Source organism: Anopheles stephensi, chromosome 2 (genome assembly GCF_013141755.1).
Source record: "Anopheles stephensi strain Indian chromosome 2, UCI_ANSTEP_V1.0, whole genome shotgun sequence".
Lineage (NCBI taxonomy): Eukaryota > Metazoa > Arthropoda > Insecta > Diptera > Culicidae > Anopheles > Anopheles stephensi.
In genome coordinates, this window is record NC_050202.1 from 90,334,535 (window position 1) to 90,347,824 (window position 13,290).

The 13,290-nt window shown below is 47.7% G+C and overlaps 1 protein-coding gene across 2 annotated transcripts; it reads left to right on the forward strand.

Moving 5' to 3' along the window:
* The first annotated feature begins 326 nt into the window (after nucleotides 1-326).
* Nucleotides 327-12,328, forward strand: LOC118505229 (innexin inx2). Of its 2 annotated transcripts, none has more exons than XM_036040757.1 (3): nucleotides 327-427; nucleotides 726-2,620; nucleotides 9,689-12,328. In XM_036040757.1, the coding sequence occupies exon 2, from the start codon at nucleotides 1,032-1,034 to the stop codon at nucleotides 2,106-2,108; it is 1,077 nt and encodes a 358-aa protein (XP_035896650.1). In that variant the 5' UTR covers nucleotides 327-427; nucleotides 726-1,031; the 3' UTR covers nucleotides 2,109-2,620; nucleotides 9,689-12,328. The 2 variants fall into 2 exon arrangements, with proteins under 2 accessions (XP_035896650.1, XP_035896651.1); XM_036040758.1 differs by lacking the exon at nucleotides 327-427 and adding an exon at nucleotides 434-576.
* The last annotated feature ends 962 nt before the right edge of the window (nucleotides 12,329-13,290 follow it).

Sequence of the window (13,290 nt, forward strand, 5' to 3'; positions counted from 1 at the left end):
TCTCCTCCTGTTGCATTTTCGAACTTTTCAAATCCATGTTCGAATTTGCTGAATTGCTCTGTCCCCTTCTCACTCTCACTCTCATATCACTGCTTCTCATCAACGCTCAAAACTATGGGATTCAAACTACATAAAAATATGTTTCTTTGATGTATTTTATGAAACAAATTTAATCTTAGAGTTTTTTTTTACCATTTCAGACTTTAAAATAAAACAATTCAATTTTACAAAATATTGTGAACGATATTGCTCCTCTTTCCAGTTCGCCGTTATTTGTTTGTACTTCGTACTGTGGAAGATGATGTCAGCGATTTCGGCCAAAATGCACTGTGCGTCTCGCCGCATTCGTCCCACCGGTCAAATTTAATAAAAATAAGCAGCACACACATTCAGCAAACAAGACAATTTTTTTACGACATCGGCAAAGGTAAGAGGTGTTTCTGTGCGTGCTCCCCAAACAGGGCGAATTTGGTGGCAGAAAACACAAGTTTGTCCCGTGTTTCCCCGCTGTGGTGCTGTAAAAGCTAGCAATGCTTTAGTTAACCAATAGCAACGTGGTGAAACTAGTGAAAAGCGGTGCGAAATTTCGTTGCTGGCTGGCTAGCTGCCGTCTGTTCCTATTCCGACAACGCGTCACCATTGGCAACAGCGCGTTATTTATTTCATCATCTCTCAGTGTGTTGATTTTCGCTTCTTGTTTCCTCTTTTTTCGTGATTATTTACAGTGTGCATAGCATCAAAGCAATAAAGGGGGTGCATGCGTGCGTGCATGTGTGTTTGTGTGTGTGTGTGCGTAAATAGCAATTGTATGCGTGTCACAAAGGGCACGCCGTGATTCCGTTGTGGTACACACCCCTGGCCCTCTTCCCACCTTTCGTCTGAGAACATTCCCTAGTGCGTGTGTGTGTGAGTGCGTGTGGCCGCGTAGAAGCGTCGCGTCGTTTACGCTGATTTTGGCGTACGAAAAGCAAGTGTGCGTGCGAAAAGAGTGCAATTGTTCCTAGAAGCTCGTTGCACCAAAAGGCGGCATCATGTTTGATGTGTTCGGATCCGTGAAGGGTCTGCTGAAGCTAGACCAGGTGTGCATCGATAACAACATCTTCCGGCTGCACTACAAAGCGACGGTCATCATCCTGATCGCGTTCTCGCTGCTAGTCACCTCGCGGCAGTACATCGGAGACCCGATCGACTGCATCGTGGACGAGATTCCGCTCAACGTGATGGACACGTACTGCTGGATCTACTCGACGTTCACCATCCCGAACCGTCTGACCGGAATCGCCGGCAAGGACATCGTGCAGCCGGGAGTCGCGAGCCACGTCGATGGACACGATGAGGTGAAGTACCACAAGTACTACCAGTGGGTGTGCTTCGTGCTCTTCTTCCAGGCCATGCTGTTCTACGTGCCCCGCTATCTGTGGAAGACATGGGAGGGTGGCCGCATCAAGATGCTCGTGCTGGACCTTAACATGCCCATCATGAACGAGGAGGCCAAGGAGCGCAAGAAGATTCTGGTCGATTACTTCGCGGACAACATCAAGGGACACAACTTTTACGCCATGCGGTTCTTCTTCTGCGAGGTGCTAAACTTCGTCAACGTGCTGGGCCAGATCTACTTCATGGACTTTTTCCTGGACGGCGAGTTCTCCACGTACGGTAGCGATGTGGTGCGCTTCACCGAGATGGAACCGGAAGAGCGCGGCGATCCGATGGCGCGTGTCTTCCCGAAGGTGACCAAATGTACCTTCCACAAGTACGGTCCATCGGGAAGCGTGCAGAAGTTCGACGGGCTGTGCGTGCTGCCGCTGAACATCGTGAACGAGAAGATCTACGTGTTCCTGTGGTTCTGGTTCATCCTGCTCACCATCCTGACCGGCATCTCGCTGCTGTACCGCTTCGCCGTGGTCATGATGCCGAAGCTGCGGCTGCTGATGCTGCGCGCCCGTTCCCGGCTGTCGGCGCACGATGATGTCGAGCTGATCGCTTCCCGGTGCCAGATGGGCGATTGGTTCATCCTGTACCAGCTGGGCAAGAATATCGATCCACTGATCTACAAGGAGATCATCTGTGATCTCGCCAAGAAGGTGCAGGGCAAGGAGATCGTATAAATGGCGGTCCGAACAGCGCCACCGCCGATTTTCATCCCTTTCCTTCCCAGCGGCGCTATCAACTCCGATCGAGTACAGCAAGAGAGAGCAAGAGAGAGAAGTAGAAGAAGAAAAATGCCGAATGAATCATTGAACCTAAATCTACTCTGCAAGCCTCCAACGGATTTCTTCTGCATCTCGCGTCGTCATATTCCTCATCCACGCGCGCCACCGAAACCGATCCACCCCAGAGTCTCAAGAAGGTAGCAACGCGCACAGCATCGTACCAGCTAAGCAACGATTCGCGAGGTTGAAGAGATGTCGAAGATATTCAACCCCCACACCGACACACACACACACATGGACAACGAACCAGAGCCAGCATCCTCCAGCTCAGCGACCCATCTTCATAGGATAGGGATTGGAAGCAACGCACGAAACACACATCATCTCTTCTACCCCCAGGTTTCTGCTTCATCGTCGTCATCTTGCTCGAACGGCCGAACGGCGGTGCAGGATAGAACTCGATTCAGGTAAGGCCAGAAACTACATAAAACACATTAGCCCAAGCGCACATCCTCTTCCCGGTTCTCACTCTGTCTCGCTTAGGTCTGCTTCTTCGCCGGGCAGAACCGAAAAGTGCAGGAAGCGTGGGATTTGGTTGGGCTGGTGGTGCGGGTGTTGTACGCCCGACCCGAGGAACAGCCTCGAGAAGCGTTCTTATATCTGCAGGCGAAAGCGCACTCCGCTCCCGCCAAGTGCGCTGAGCGGATGGTTAAATTATTGGCATTTCCTTTTTACGCCCGGTGTTTCGGTGGCGAAGTTGTTCAGACCGCTTTGCTGGAGGATTCCTTTTCGGAAGAGGAGGCCAACAATTCAAATTCCACTCCATCAATCGGGTTTTGTTTTCGGGGGGGGGGGGGGGTTGAATATGCATAAGCACGATCGCGCACCGATCGCACGAATGATTCATGTTGGGCAGAAGGAGCAAGAATTTGAATACGGAGCATGAATCATGCGTGCGGAATACCATGAACATTCTGTGGAGTGGATTTGGGTCGCCAGAAGATGCTATCAAAGCGACATTCTTCATCGCGGTGTGCCCGTTGATTGAAAGCGGCACAAACGGGGAGATAGAGATGGACCGTCGATTGTCAGCAATAAATCGTGTAATCGTCACTCAAGTGTCGAGGGCCGATCGCATCGAATAATCCCCTACGATGCAGATAAGATATCGATACACAGGCCCTGGCCTGGCTCTGGTGTGCTGAAGAACGCGCCTCGATGGATAATCGATCACTTGAAGCGAAAAAGGCCACAGAGAGGATAAGATAAGGAGGACACGGAGCGAAAAAGAGGACACTGCTGCGGACCGTTGTCTGTAGCCGCCGTAACCTGTTTCGAAACCACGACGACGACGACAACGCGTTAAGATGCATTTCATGTAGATCTCGTGGTGACCGGACTTTAGCCTTTTTGGCTGCGTCGAACGAACGGCGGCGGCGCGCACGGAGTCGAAGGCTTCGCTCGCCGCAGTGAGAAGAGCGCACACGATCACCGGTGTTGACGCTCATCTTGCAGGCGCGCGCTGTTGCCGTCATTTCCATTCCAGGAGAGAGCATAGACACCACCGGAGGCCCGGTGTGGCTGGCTGGCTGGGCTGGCTGGCTGGCGTGTGATGTGGTGCCTCATGATGGCGTTATTGCCACACAAGCTTGTTATGTTCTTTTTCACCCGTTCTGCGTGAAGAAGCAAACCTTGTGTGCGTGTGCGTGTGTGTGTGTCCGGTGGGGTTGTGGGGGGAGGATTGGAGGGACTGCAACTGGAGCAGCGCAGAGATGAGGACGCAGGAGAGAGCGAGTGTGGGGTGGAAAAATAACAACACCACCACGAGGGCAACGTCAGCCCACCGTCGCCGTCGTCGATCGCACCGGGAAGAGCGGTTCCCGGTTGTCGATCGCGAAGTCGCGCGGGGTGTCGAACTTGGGAAGAAAGGCCCGGCAGTAGAAGGCGAAGAAGGAGCGAAAGAGCCAACGAGCTGGGCTGGATGGACGAGCACCACTCGCGGTGGTTGGTTCCCATGGTATGGTGTGCCGTGCATCCGCCGATCGATACGGCGTGACGTTTTGGCAGATAGGAAGCAGACGGGGTGGGAGGATCGACGTTTACCACCGGTGTGAGCAAAGAACTCCGGCCTTTTTTTTTCGTTTTATTTCGGGGCTATGCGTTTTCTTTTTATGAGACGCGCGCAACAACGGCTTCTTCGTTCTCGCGTTGCGTTTCGTCGTGTGTTTCTTCCTCAGTTTGTTGACTCAAGCTCTCCGTCGTCTCTCGTTTCGCTACTTGTTTCCCCCGGCTTTGCTCCCCGTTGCTGCTTCGTGCCGTCGTGCTGCCTTTTTTTTCGGTGAGATTTGTGCAGCATAATATTGATCATGCCTTTTGAAAACGCGTTTCGGTGTGTGCGTGCGTACACTGTGCCCGTAGGTACGGTTTATGCTTCTCTTGCAGACAAGACCGCCGACCTGTGCGACAAGTAACATTGACGATGGGCTGGCTGCGACGATCGTCGACCATTTTAAAAGGCTCTCGCTCGGTGCTGTCAGTGCTGGCAGTCGGGTGTGTAATGGCAATGCTGTCAAGCTGTTGCTGAGTGAACGAGAGCCGTTCGAAAGTCATCGCTTTGGAATGTGACTACCCCGAAAGCCAAAAGCATTGGCAAGAGGTTGGCTTTTGTGTGTATGCAGCACAGGTTGCACAGGGTTTTTTGCCATTCGCCATGTCTCACGTGTGTCAGCGATGTGTCTCGTTCCTCCTATAAACGTCCGACAATTGGCAGACTCACGCGGCTTATTATGTTTGACCGCGTAATGACTGCTGGTGCTGCACCACTCCCCTGTTCGGTCTTTGTCTTCTCGCCCATTTGCTCCCCGATCGGACAAAGCAATGTTGAACAACAAACCAATGAAGTGATAGAGCTGGTGGTGGAGAGACGTGTGTGAGGCAGCCCTCACACACACACACACACACACATACACACAGACCGGAGTCGGAGATGGGTTAACATTGAATTGACCCTTCGGTCGTCGGAGTCGTCGTTGTCGTTGTTGTTGAGGTCTCTCGCAACTGGGGTTGTTGGGAGGAATTTATTTATCCTCTCTCGGACACCTACTACTGCTGCTGCTGCTGCTGTGCCTCTACCTGCACGATGGTGATCATCCAGGGGATGGAATTGGGATTGGTTTAAATTCGGATCCAGTCAATTTGCTACTGGTGCGCTCTGTGGCGATGCTGCTGCTGCTGCTGCTACTGTTCTGCCACATGCTCCACCTCAATGCCCAGCTTCAAGCTTATTTAGATCTCGCAGCTGTATAAATCACTCAAATTGACCATGCACGATTGTAGTCACGTAATCGGACGATTGGTTTTCTAATACCAACAGATGGTTGGCAGGAGGGTAATAGTGCGATACAGACTCAGTTCTACAGCACAATTAGTTGATCTTCAGGTTGTACAGGTGTACATCACTGGCCTTAGACTATTTGGCTTTTAGAACATCTTATCCCTTTCGGAGAATAGCTGAAACATTGATAGAGCCCAAGTCCAGGCCTTCAGATATTTTTTAAGACTTACCTAATTGAGTCCAAGGCCCTAGACGAAGGCCCTGACAGAACATATGCACCATATCTGAAATTTGGTGTGAAAATCTCAATCAGCGGACCCTTTGCCAAAAATTGCGCGACAATTGTGGAGAATCGACTGATCGTTAAGACCTCAAAACCTGCAAAAATCGCCGTTAAAAGTCAGTAGTTTCTACATTCACACGCGCCATATGGGTTCGTCACTTGTGTGGTGGGTGAGTTATTTAACCGGTCTACTCTCGATCGACAATTTGCACATCTGTATTGATCGTTCGCGTTGGATGTATAATGTGGAAAGCAAATAAAGTGGCCACGGGAAAGAGGGCGAAGAAAAAAGGGTCCATTCGCAACATCGCAAATTGAATAATCGATCGCTTCAACCTCCTCGACACACACACATACGATCGCTGATCGTATAAGTATATGCACAAGCGACTCGTACCTACATCACAACCACATTTAACTGCAATCAGAGTTGCAAATAAAGCAAGCAACTCCTGGCCGAAGCCTTGTGCGCTCGCAGGCGGTTGTCCACTTCGCTGGAACTAGTTTAAACCTGATTCTGGTGGTCCGATCTGCGACCCCCTGCTTCTGCTTCTTCGGCAGGTTTGTGGCACCCTCGAACGTGCGTCTTCTGCATAGCGCAGCATAACGTTCGCACAGCATCGACCTGCCTTACCGTCGCGTCTCCCTCGGTCTCGTGTGTAACCCTGGGGGTCGACGATTACTTTACCGCTTTTGGGAACGAGAATCGATAAATTTGCTTCTGCTACTGGCCGTTTAAGAGCAGCTGTGTTGGATAGGAGCATAGATTGGGCGGCGACCATGCGGTAGCGACCGAACATGTTTTACGATCGTTTGATCGATCGCGCAGCTCGTTTCTTCTTGCTTTCCTCGACCTGAGTTGTGTGGCGGGGGGTGCACAGTGCATTTTTGTCGACGTGGGGAATTCGTTTTTTTATTCAATCGTTTCATTGCCATTTTGGTGATGCACTTTTTTCCACCTCGTTTGGTGCTTGCTAGGGTTTCGCTTAAAACTGGTTTCTGGACTGGTCGAGTGTCGCCCATTTTTATGACATTGTCGTGTCTCTTCGCACAGTCGTGATAAAATATGCTGACTCTCCTGTAAGAGAAAGTAAAGTGGCGACCATGATGGCGGTACCTGACGAAACAGCCCTCTAAATGGTAGAGAGTTGCCAGCATCCCTTATGCGGTCCCGTAGACACGTCGTCGTTGGCAATTATTTGGCATGAGTGTGCAGTTGTGGAGGGAGGAGTGTGTAGATAATACAGCGATCACCTTTTCGAATTGAACCAACCGACCAAGAAGTCATTTTAATTAACTTCGAAAGTCGTAAATACATCTTCATTTGGCTTGTTCTTCGAGCGTAATTAACAATCGTGCAAATTGTACGGGCCAACAAGAGGTTGCGTAACATCGATTCGTTCTGGTCAGAAATCGAGCCAATTCTCGCCAGTGACGTTTACAAATATTTTGTCGCAGCGCAACACGCCGGTATGATTTGTGCCGATTAAAAGATTTCTCCTCAACCCGCGGACCGCAGTGCGAAGGGCAAACAAAAAGACCTTCGATTGTGGCTCGCTCGGGCGCGCGTGTTTCGAAGGGAACGGCAGCAGCCGCCTGATGGACGAATGGGAAATTGTTCCCATTCGACGGTTGGCCCCAGCCAACTCGAGAATGAGCCGCGTGCGACAAACTAGCATTTGAGTGTGTGTGTGTCTGTGCGCGAGCGTGAATGGATGTGACAGTTTGCGTGTGTTTGTTTATGACCCAGTTGAAAGCATAACGACGTGGACAAACCGCCCTGCCACCCAATTCCAGTGGAGAATTCCAACCCTCTCAGCACCAGCAGCAGCGTGTCTTAATTGACGCCTACAGAACCTTTCCGCGCATCTCCACACTGCTGCGCCAGCAGCATTCGTTCGTGTTCACGCGTCAAATATGGGGAGGTCATATGGGAAGTTATCAATTATTTACTTTTTTCTTCTTCTTCCAATCCACTTGACAGCGTCTTAGCACGTCGTCTCAGCCCATGAATCGTTCCACCACCACCTCCTAGAGCAACCACGCGTGCCAGCATCTATCTGATTTGCCAAAGGCTGCAGTGTGGGATTGTGCGATCAGCTCATTAATCTGTAATCGTTATGAATTTGCCAGCAATGTGCTCCACAAGTGTTAAACAAAACTTGTTGTTTTTCAATGCCTTTGGATGAGTAAAGTAGAGTATATACGGAAAGATAGATAGACACATCAAAACCAGCGGAGGGCAATCTCTTCGTGCAGGGTGTTTTCGTGGGTCGTAAATCATGCTAGCCACACTGTTCACATGAATTAAACAATTTTCATTTTTGGTCGAAGAAACGTCAGATTTGCCAGAGATATCCACATGATCAGGTGCACTCGCTCATTATTTTTTTATAATAACATATATTTAAAGGCTAAAGTCTGGATAGATGCCCCCAAGTGCAATTCTTAGATCGCGTTGAGTGAGATACTCAATCGTGCATCATTTTAGATGGATGATCTCTTTTTTCTTCGCCCTGACGAACCCTGTAATGTGTCAGAGAAATTTGTTAAACAAATAGAAACACGCACACATGCATACACACAAGCATCGTGCCTCGGTTTAGCGTAAGATCCCATGGAGAGAAACTGTGTTGGTTATTGTTTTACTTCTGCATCTCCATGCGCTTGTTGACGAAACATTAAACGAAAGCATTTCATAATTAACTTCCCATCGCGTGTCGTCGTGTTGGGTAACCTTCGCCGTTTTGTTCGCCGGGTACATTCGAGAACGCCCGGTTTGAAAGTAAACATTATGTATCGAGTGTCAGCTCTCGTCGCACATCAATCAGATAATATGGTTCACACTTCTTCTCCGGCTGCTCGGGCGGTGTGTCGATAAAAAGACAAAAGCGTGACGACGACGCTTTCGTTTGTATCACGGCGACAACCAAAACAAGAAATCATTCTGTAAATATTGAATGTATGTTGTTATCATAAAAGGAATTCCTTCGCGGTGTAGTGGTGTGCGTGCGAACTGCAAAGCCTATCTGTCTGTGATGGAGTAAAGTTCCAAGCCGAAAACGAGGTTCGAGCTTCCCTTGCTGCTCGCTGCAAACGGTAGACGAAATAGTTACACGTGTTTGCTGATAAACGGCTCTATTTATTTGCACAGCTTATGCTTTTTGCCTTTGCTGCCAGTGCTGATTCTATCGCAAAACGCGCGTAAAATCACGTACTATATTGGAAAGATTGCTTCAGGCTTACACCTTCAACTTCAAGTGCCAAGCACAGCCTTATCAACTAGCTGCTGCTGCTGTAAGCCGGAAAGACAAACTGACTATACCCATTTAATCACTTTGTCGTCATCGATCACCTGGTCGCAAACCCCCCACCTGCAAAGTAATCTTATCTTCGGCTAGAGTGCGGATTTATGGCAGCCCAACACTCTCTTCACTTGGCCGATAATTTAGTGTCTTTTTTATTGCCCTACGTGAGCAACAACAAAAATGCACCTTGGGCGGAGGTCCCGCAAGAGGTACTTTGAACATTGTGGTCACCAAATCAGCACCTTCCTGTGTGCGCGCGTCTGTATGTGCCTGTTGCCTCACCGAAACCCTTGGTTTTCGTCATCGAAAAGCCGACCCGGTCTGTCAGCGTGACTAATGTAACTTGAGTAACATGACACGATCTAACACTTTCCGGGAAGCTATCCAACATCGGAACACGTGAGTCATGTTGCTGTCGAGTTTGATATCAAGCCCGAACGTCGGGGACGGACGGGATGCCATAAAAAACCGAAACTTCCGCATAGACTAGGCGCGCTATCGTGCAAAAATTGCAAAAATGTTTTGGGGGGGCCTATCCTATCGGATCTTTAAATATTTTGCGACTAATAATGTATTTTATCTAACTTTTTTCTCTCTCTGTATCTTGCAGATTATCTGTCAACCGATAAAAACGCACATGCAGACTACATTTCAATTCCCGATAGAACTGGACTGTGTACTGAGGAGACGAGCAGACGCAACAGCAGGATTATGGCTCAACCGGGATTGTACGGGATCAATCGTCCGATGTTTGACCCTGATCGAAAACGTCCTGGAACAACAAACGAACTCACCTGCGTTAATATGTGCACCTTTTATGCTGTTTTGTTTTAGTGCACTGCTGATGAAGTAAAGGGCTAAGAGAAGCTTTCCCATACCGGCCCGATTACGAATGCAAACGACGTTTGCGTTAAACAGTCAGCGGCAAGCGTAGGAAAAGCGAAGCGTACGATGAAGCTGTCATAAAACTCGAATTTCAAACCGATTGTAGAAGAAAAAGGGGGGCTGGAAAATGGTTCCCGTGTAGCAATCCTAGAACAGAGAGCAAGACAGAGCGAAGGTGGAGAGCGATGCTGTAAGCTGCGAAGACAATAAGAAAAGGTACATACAGATTGGAAAAACCTAATGCAATAGCAAACGAACAGATAACTCGCGAGATGAAACTAATTGCAACGTAAACAAGCGGACACACACACATTCCTAAAAGAAAGCAACACGTAAATGGACTGCAAACGATGATAGATCCCGACGATAAGATTTCGATGAGATGATTCTTTTTGATAGTTTTTCTATACAACTTTTTATAAAACAAAAACACACACACACGACGAGAAGGAAGCTAATACTTTTCCGATAGGTCTATATATTAGTGAGTAAGAACACGATTTAGCAGTAAAGGGTAGTAGCGAATGTGGAGCGGAATTTTTAGCGAACAAGAAGGTGTAACCCCCCAACATCGACACACACGCACACACGCACACAGGCAGGCAGACGGACAGAAGATGGATAAGAAGTCAGGCAAACGCAATCTCTAAGCACCAGGCGCGAAATCGTAATTGACGCATACGATCGATTTCCGATTTGGTGCGCAAAACTCGTATATAAGGTGTAGCAAACGATGTGTGTGTGTGTGTGTATGTGTGGCATGATTGTTTTACTTTTCTGTGTCGTGATATTATCATGCCATAAAGGGGGGTGGCGGCAAAAGCTCTAACCGCCGACCTTCCTAGAGAGGAACAGAAAGTATGTCCTTTGAAATGATTTTAATCAGCAGTTTGATAGGATGCGTTCCGGGTGAATGGACCCCTTTTCGCCATTTTAAACATGCACGGGAACGCTATTTTAAGGTGCAAATAGGTTGGTCTCTTCTTTGTTTTGTGTTTTAACCGAACCCGATGATTGACTCAAATTTTTGAAGCCATTTTTTGGAGATGTGTAGCTTAACGTTTTGAGTGTGGAATTTTATTTATATGTATTTCGGTGTGCATTTTTGGTTTTGTAGCAGTCAGTTTTGTAACGGCGTACTAGTACGCTTTTTGATTCGATAGACAAGCGCGCAGGCCAACCTGAATCCTAAAAAGTAAACTCAAAAGCATTTATTACAATATTGGTCTGGATGAGGAAGAAAACAAAAACTGGATAGGTAGTGCTAGTAGCAAGAAAAGATCATTTTAAGCTTCCAAACGTTTGTTTTTTTTTCTTTCGGCCCAATCGTACGCGCTAGGAGAGGGAGAGAGAGCAATGAATCGCGAGCTAAATTTTTTAAGTAACGGCGAAAAGAGAAAGAGTGTTTCTTGTGATAAACGTATAAATTATAGAATGTAGTAGGAAAGCGTTTTCCTGCCCGAAAATAACCCCCCTTTCCCAACTCGCTCCCCCATTTTCCGAACTTTCTCCTGCTCCTCCCCAGGGGAAAGCAACAAACCCTTTATTCCACTTATTCTTATGACAAAAACAATTCTTTTTTTTCCTGTCACAACTAAGGTGCGTCCAAAAATCGATTAGTGGTCTAAACATTAGGATGTATTTGGCAAACGAACGTGACAAACGGCCCCAAAATTAGTACACCGTATCCTTCCAGTTAGCGTCAAGCCACGTTCAGTCTATCCGGACAGAGTATCCGGAGCGAGTAGCAGTAGTAGGTAGTAGTGATGGTACCGACGGTCGACCCTTATTCCGTCGCATCCTGTTTTCATCATTCCAGTAGGCACTCTCGAGAAAGAGACACAATAGAATTGTAGAAACAGCACACACACACCCACAGCTAACTCGCGCATATCAACGCACCCGTTCAACACAGTGCAGTAGTGTTAGGAGATCCAGATGCCATCATCTCGCGTACATCTCGAGACAATAGGAAAGCGCATTTCAAATCGTGGTCGCACACAAGTATTTTTTGATAATTATTCCTTCAAGACGATATTTTAGAGAGACATTTTTAAACGCCACTAGACGGTAAAGGTTAGAGAAAGCAGCACAAACACCCACGATTATACATACGGAGCGCATTTTGTAACCATTTAGCAATCGGAAAAAAAGACAATCGCTGTAAGATATGTGGAGTTTTGAGATGATGGCTTGAGGAGGACGAGTCTGTCGTTCGTAGTAGCAGCACAAGCGTAAAAATGGCGGTGTACAAGGCAGGCAGGCCTTGGTTGGAACCGTTTCTACTCTTCTCTATCAGTGCCTTTGGATTTGAAGATAGTTTTTTGCTTAAATAAAACTCACGTATGCTATTGCAAAAAAAAAACAAAGTTTCCCGGAAACACACATCAAAGAACGAACGAGACGAACGAAATGAGAAATTGTTGAACATTGTCATGGAACCCAACACGCGCTGACTTATCGCTTAAATGGGTTAACAAAACTGTACGCTCAGCAAAAACTGCATCGTTTTGTTTCTAAGCAATGGTGCTTTTTTACACTCCCAAGCAGAAAACTCTTCGCTGGGCGGGACGGGTAGAGAGAGGGAGTGGTGTGGGTGGGGTGGTAGAGCCAATAAAATGGACAGTTTTATTGTTGGAGCAACGGAACTTTCGCTGTTTTTGGTCCGTTTTTCGTCCGCTGCTGCTGCTGCTGCTGATGGTTTGGTGGAAGATAGATGATTGCGGCAAAATGGCACGGCGGATTTGAAATTAGTAATAAATTGTTTAAAGTAATGGTTCCTACAAATAGGGGGAACTGTGGGCTCTAGGAATGGGTGAAGATGTGATTTCGTGGATAACGTGGATTTGTTTGGGTTATGATTTGCATCATGCAAGGATGGGTGCTAGGGTTAGCGTTTGGAGTTGGGCTGGATTTAGGAGTTGTGAAGTTGGTTAAAAATGGTATCCATGCGAACGATTCACAGTTTTTTGTATGCTTCAGGGTCTATCAAGCGGTATTTAATACGGTCGAAGGTTTATGACAGCAGAGCCACGATAAAACTAAAGACTCGGAAGTGGTAAATCTTGGGAACACCCTGTACAAATCAACCCAAATCCTGGGATATATTGATGACATAGAATATGGGCTGGTTTACTTTAAGAGACGTTGCGTCGTTTAACCTCATTCTTCTCTTCTAGGCGATACAGGCTTTGTCCTATGAAGCAGCGAATAAGTCGCTTCCAAATAAGGCTATGGATTTGGTCTCGCCTGTTGTCTTGTTGCCATAGAGGCGCTCCTATGAAGCTTGCCAAAAGATACAGCAATATCTTGGATTTCAAGGCACCA

Excerpts from the sequence above, each read along its gene's own strand:
- LOC118505229 (XM_036040757.1), top strand. The coding sequence starts at position 1,032 with ATGTTTGATGTGTTCGGATCCGTGAAGGGTCTGCTGAAGCTAGACCAG.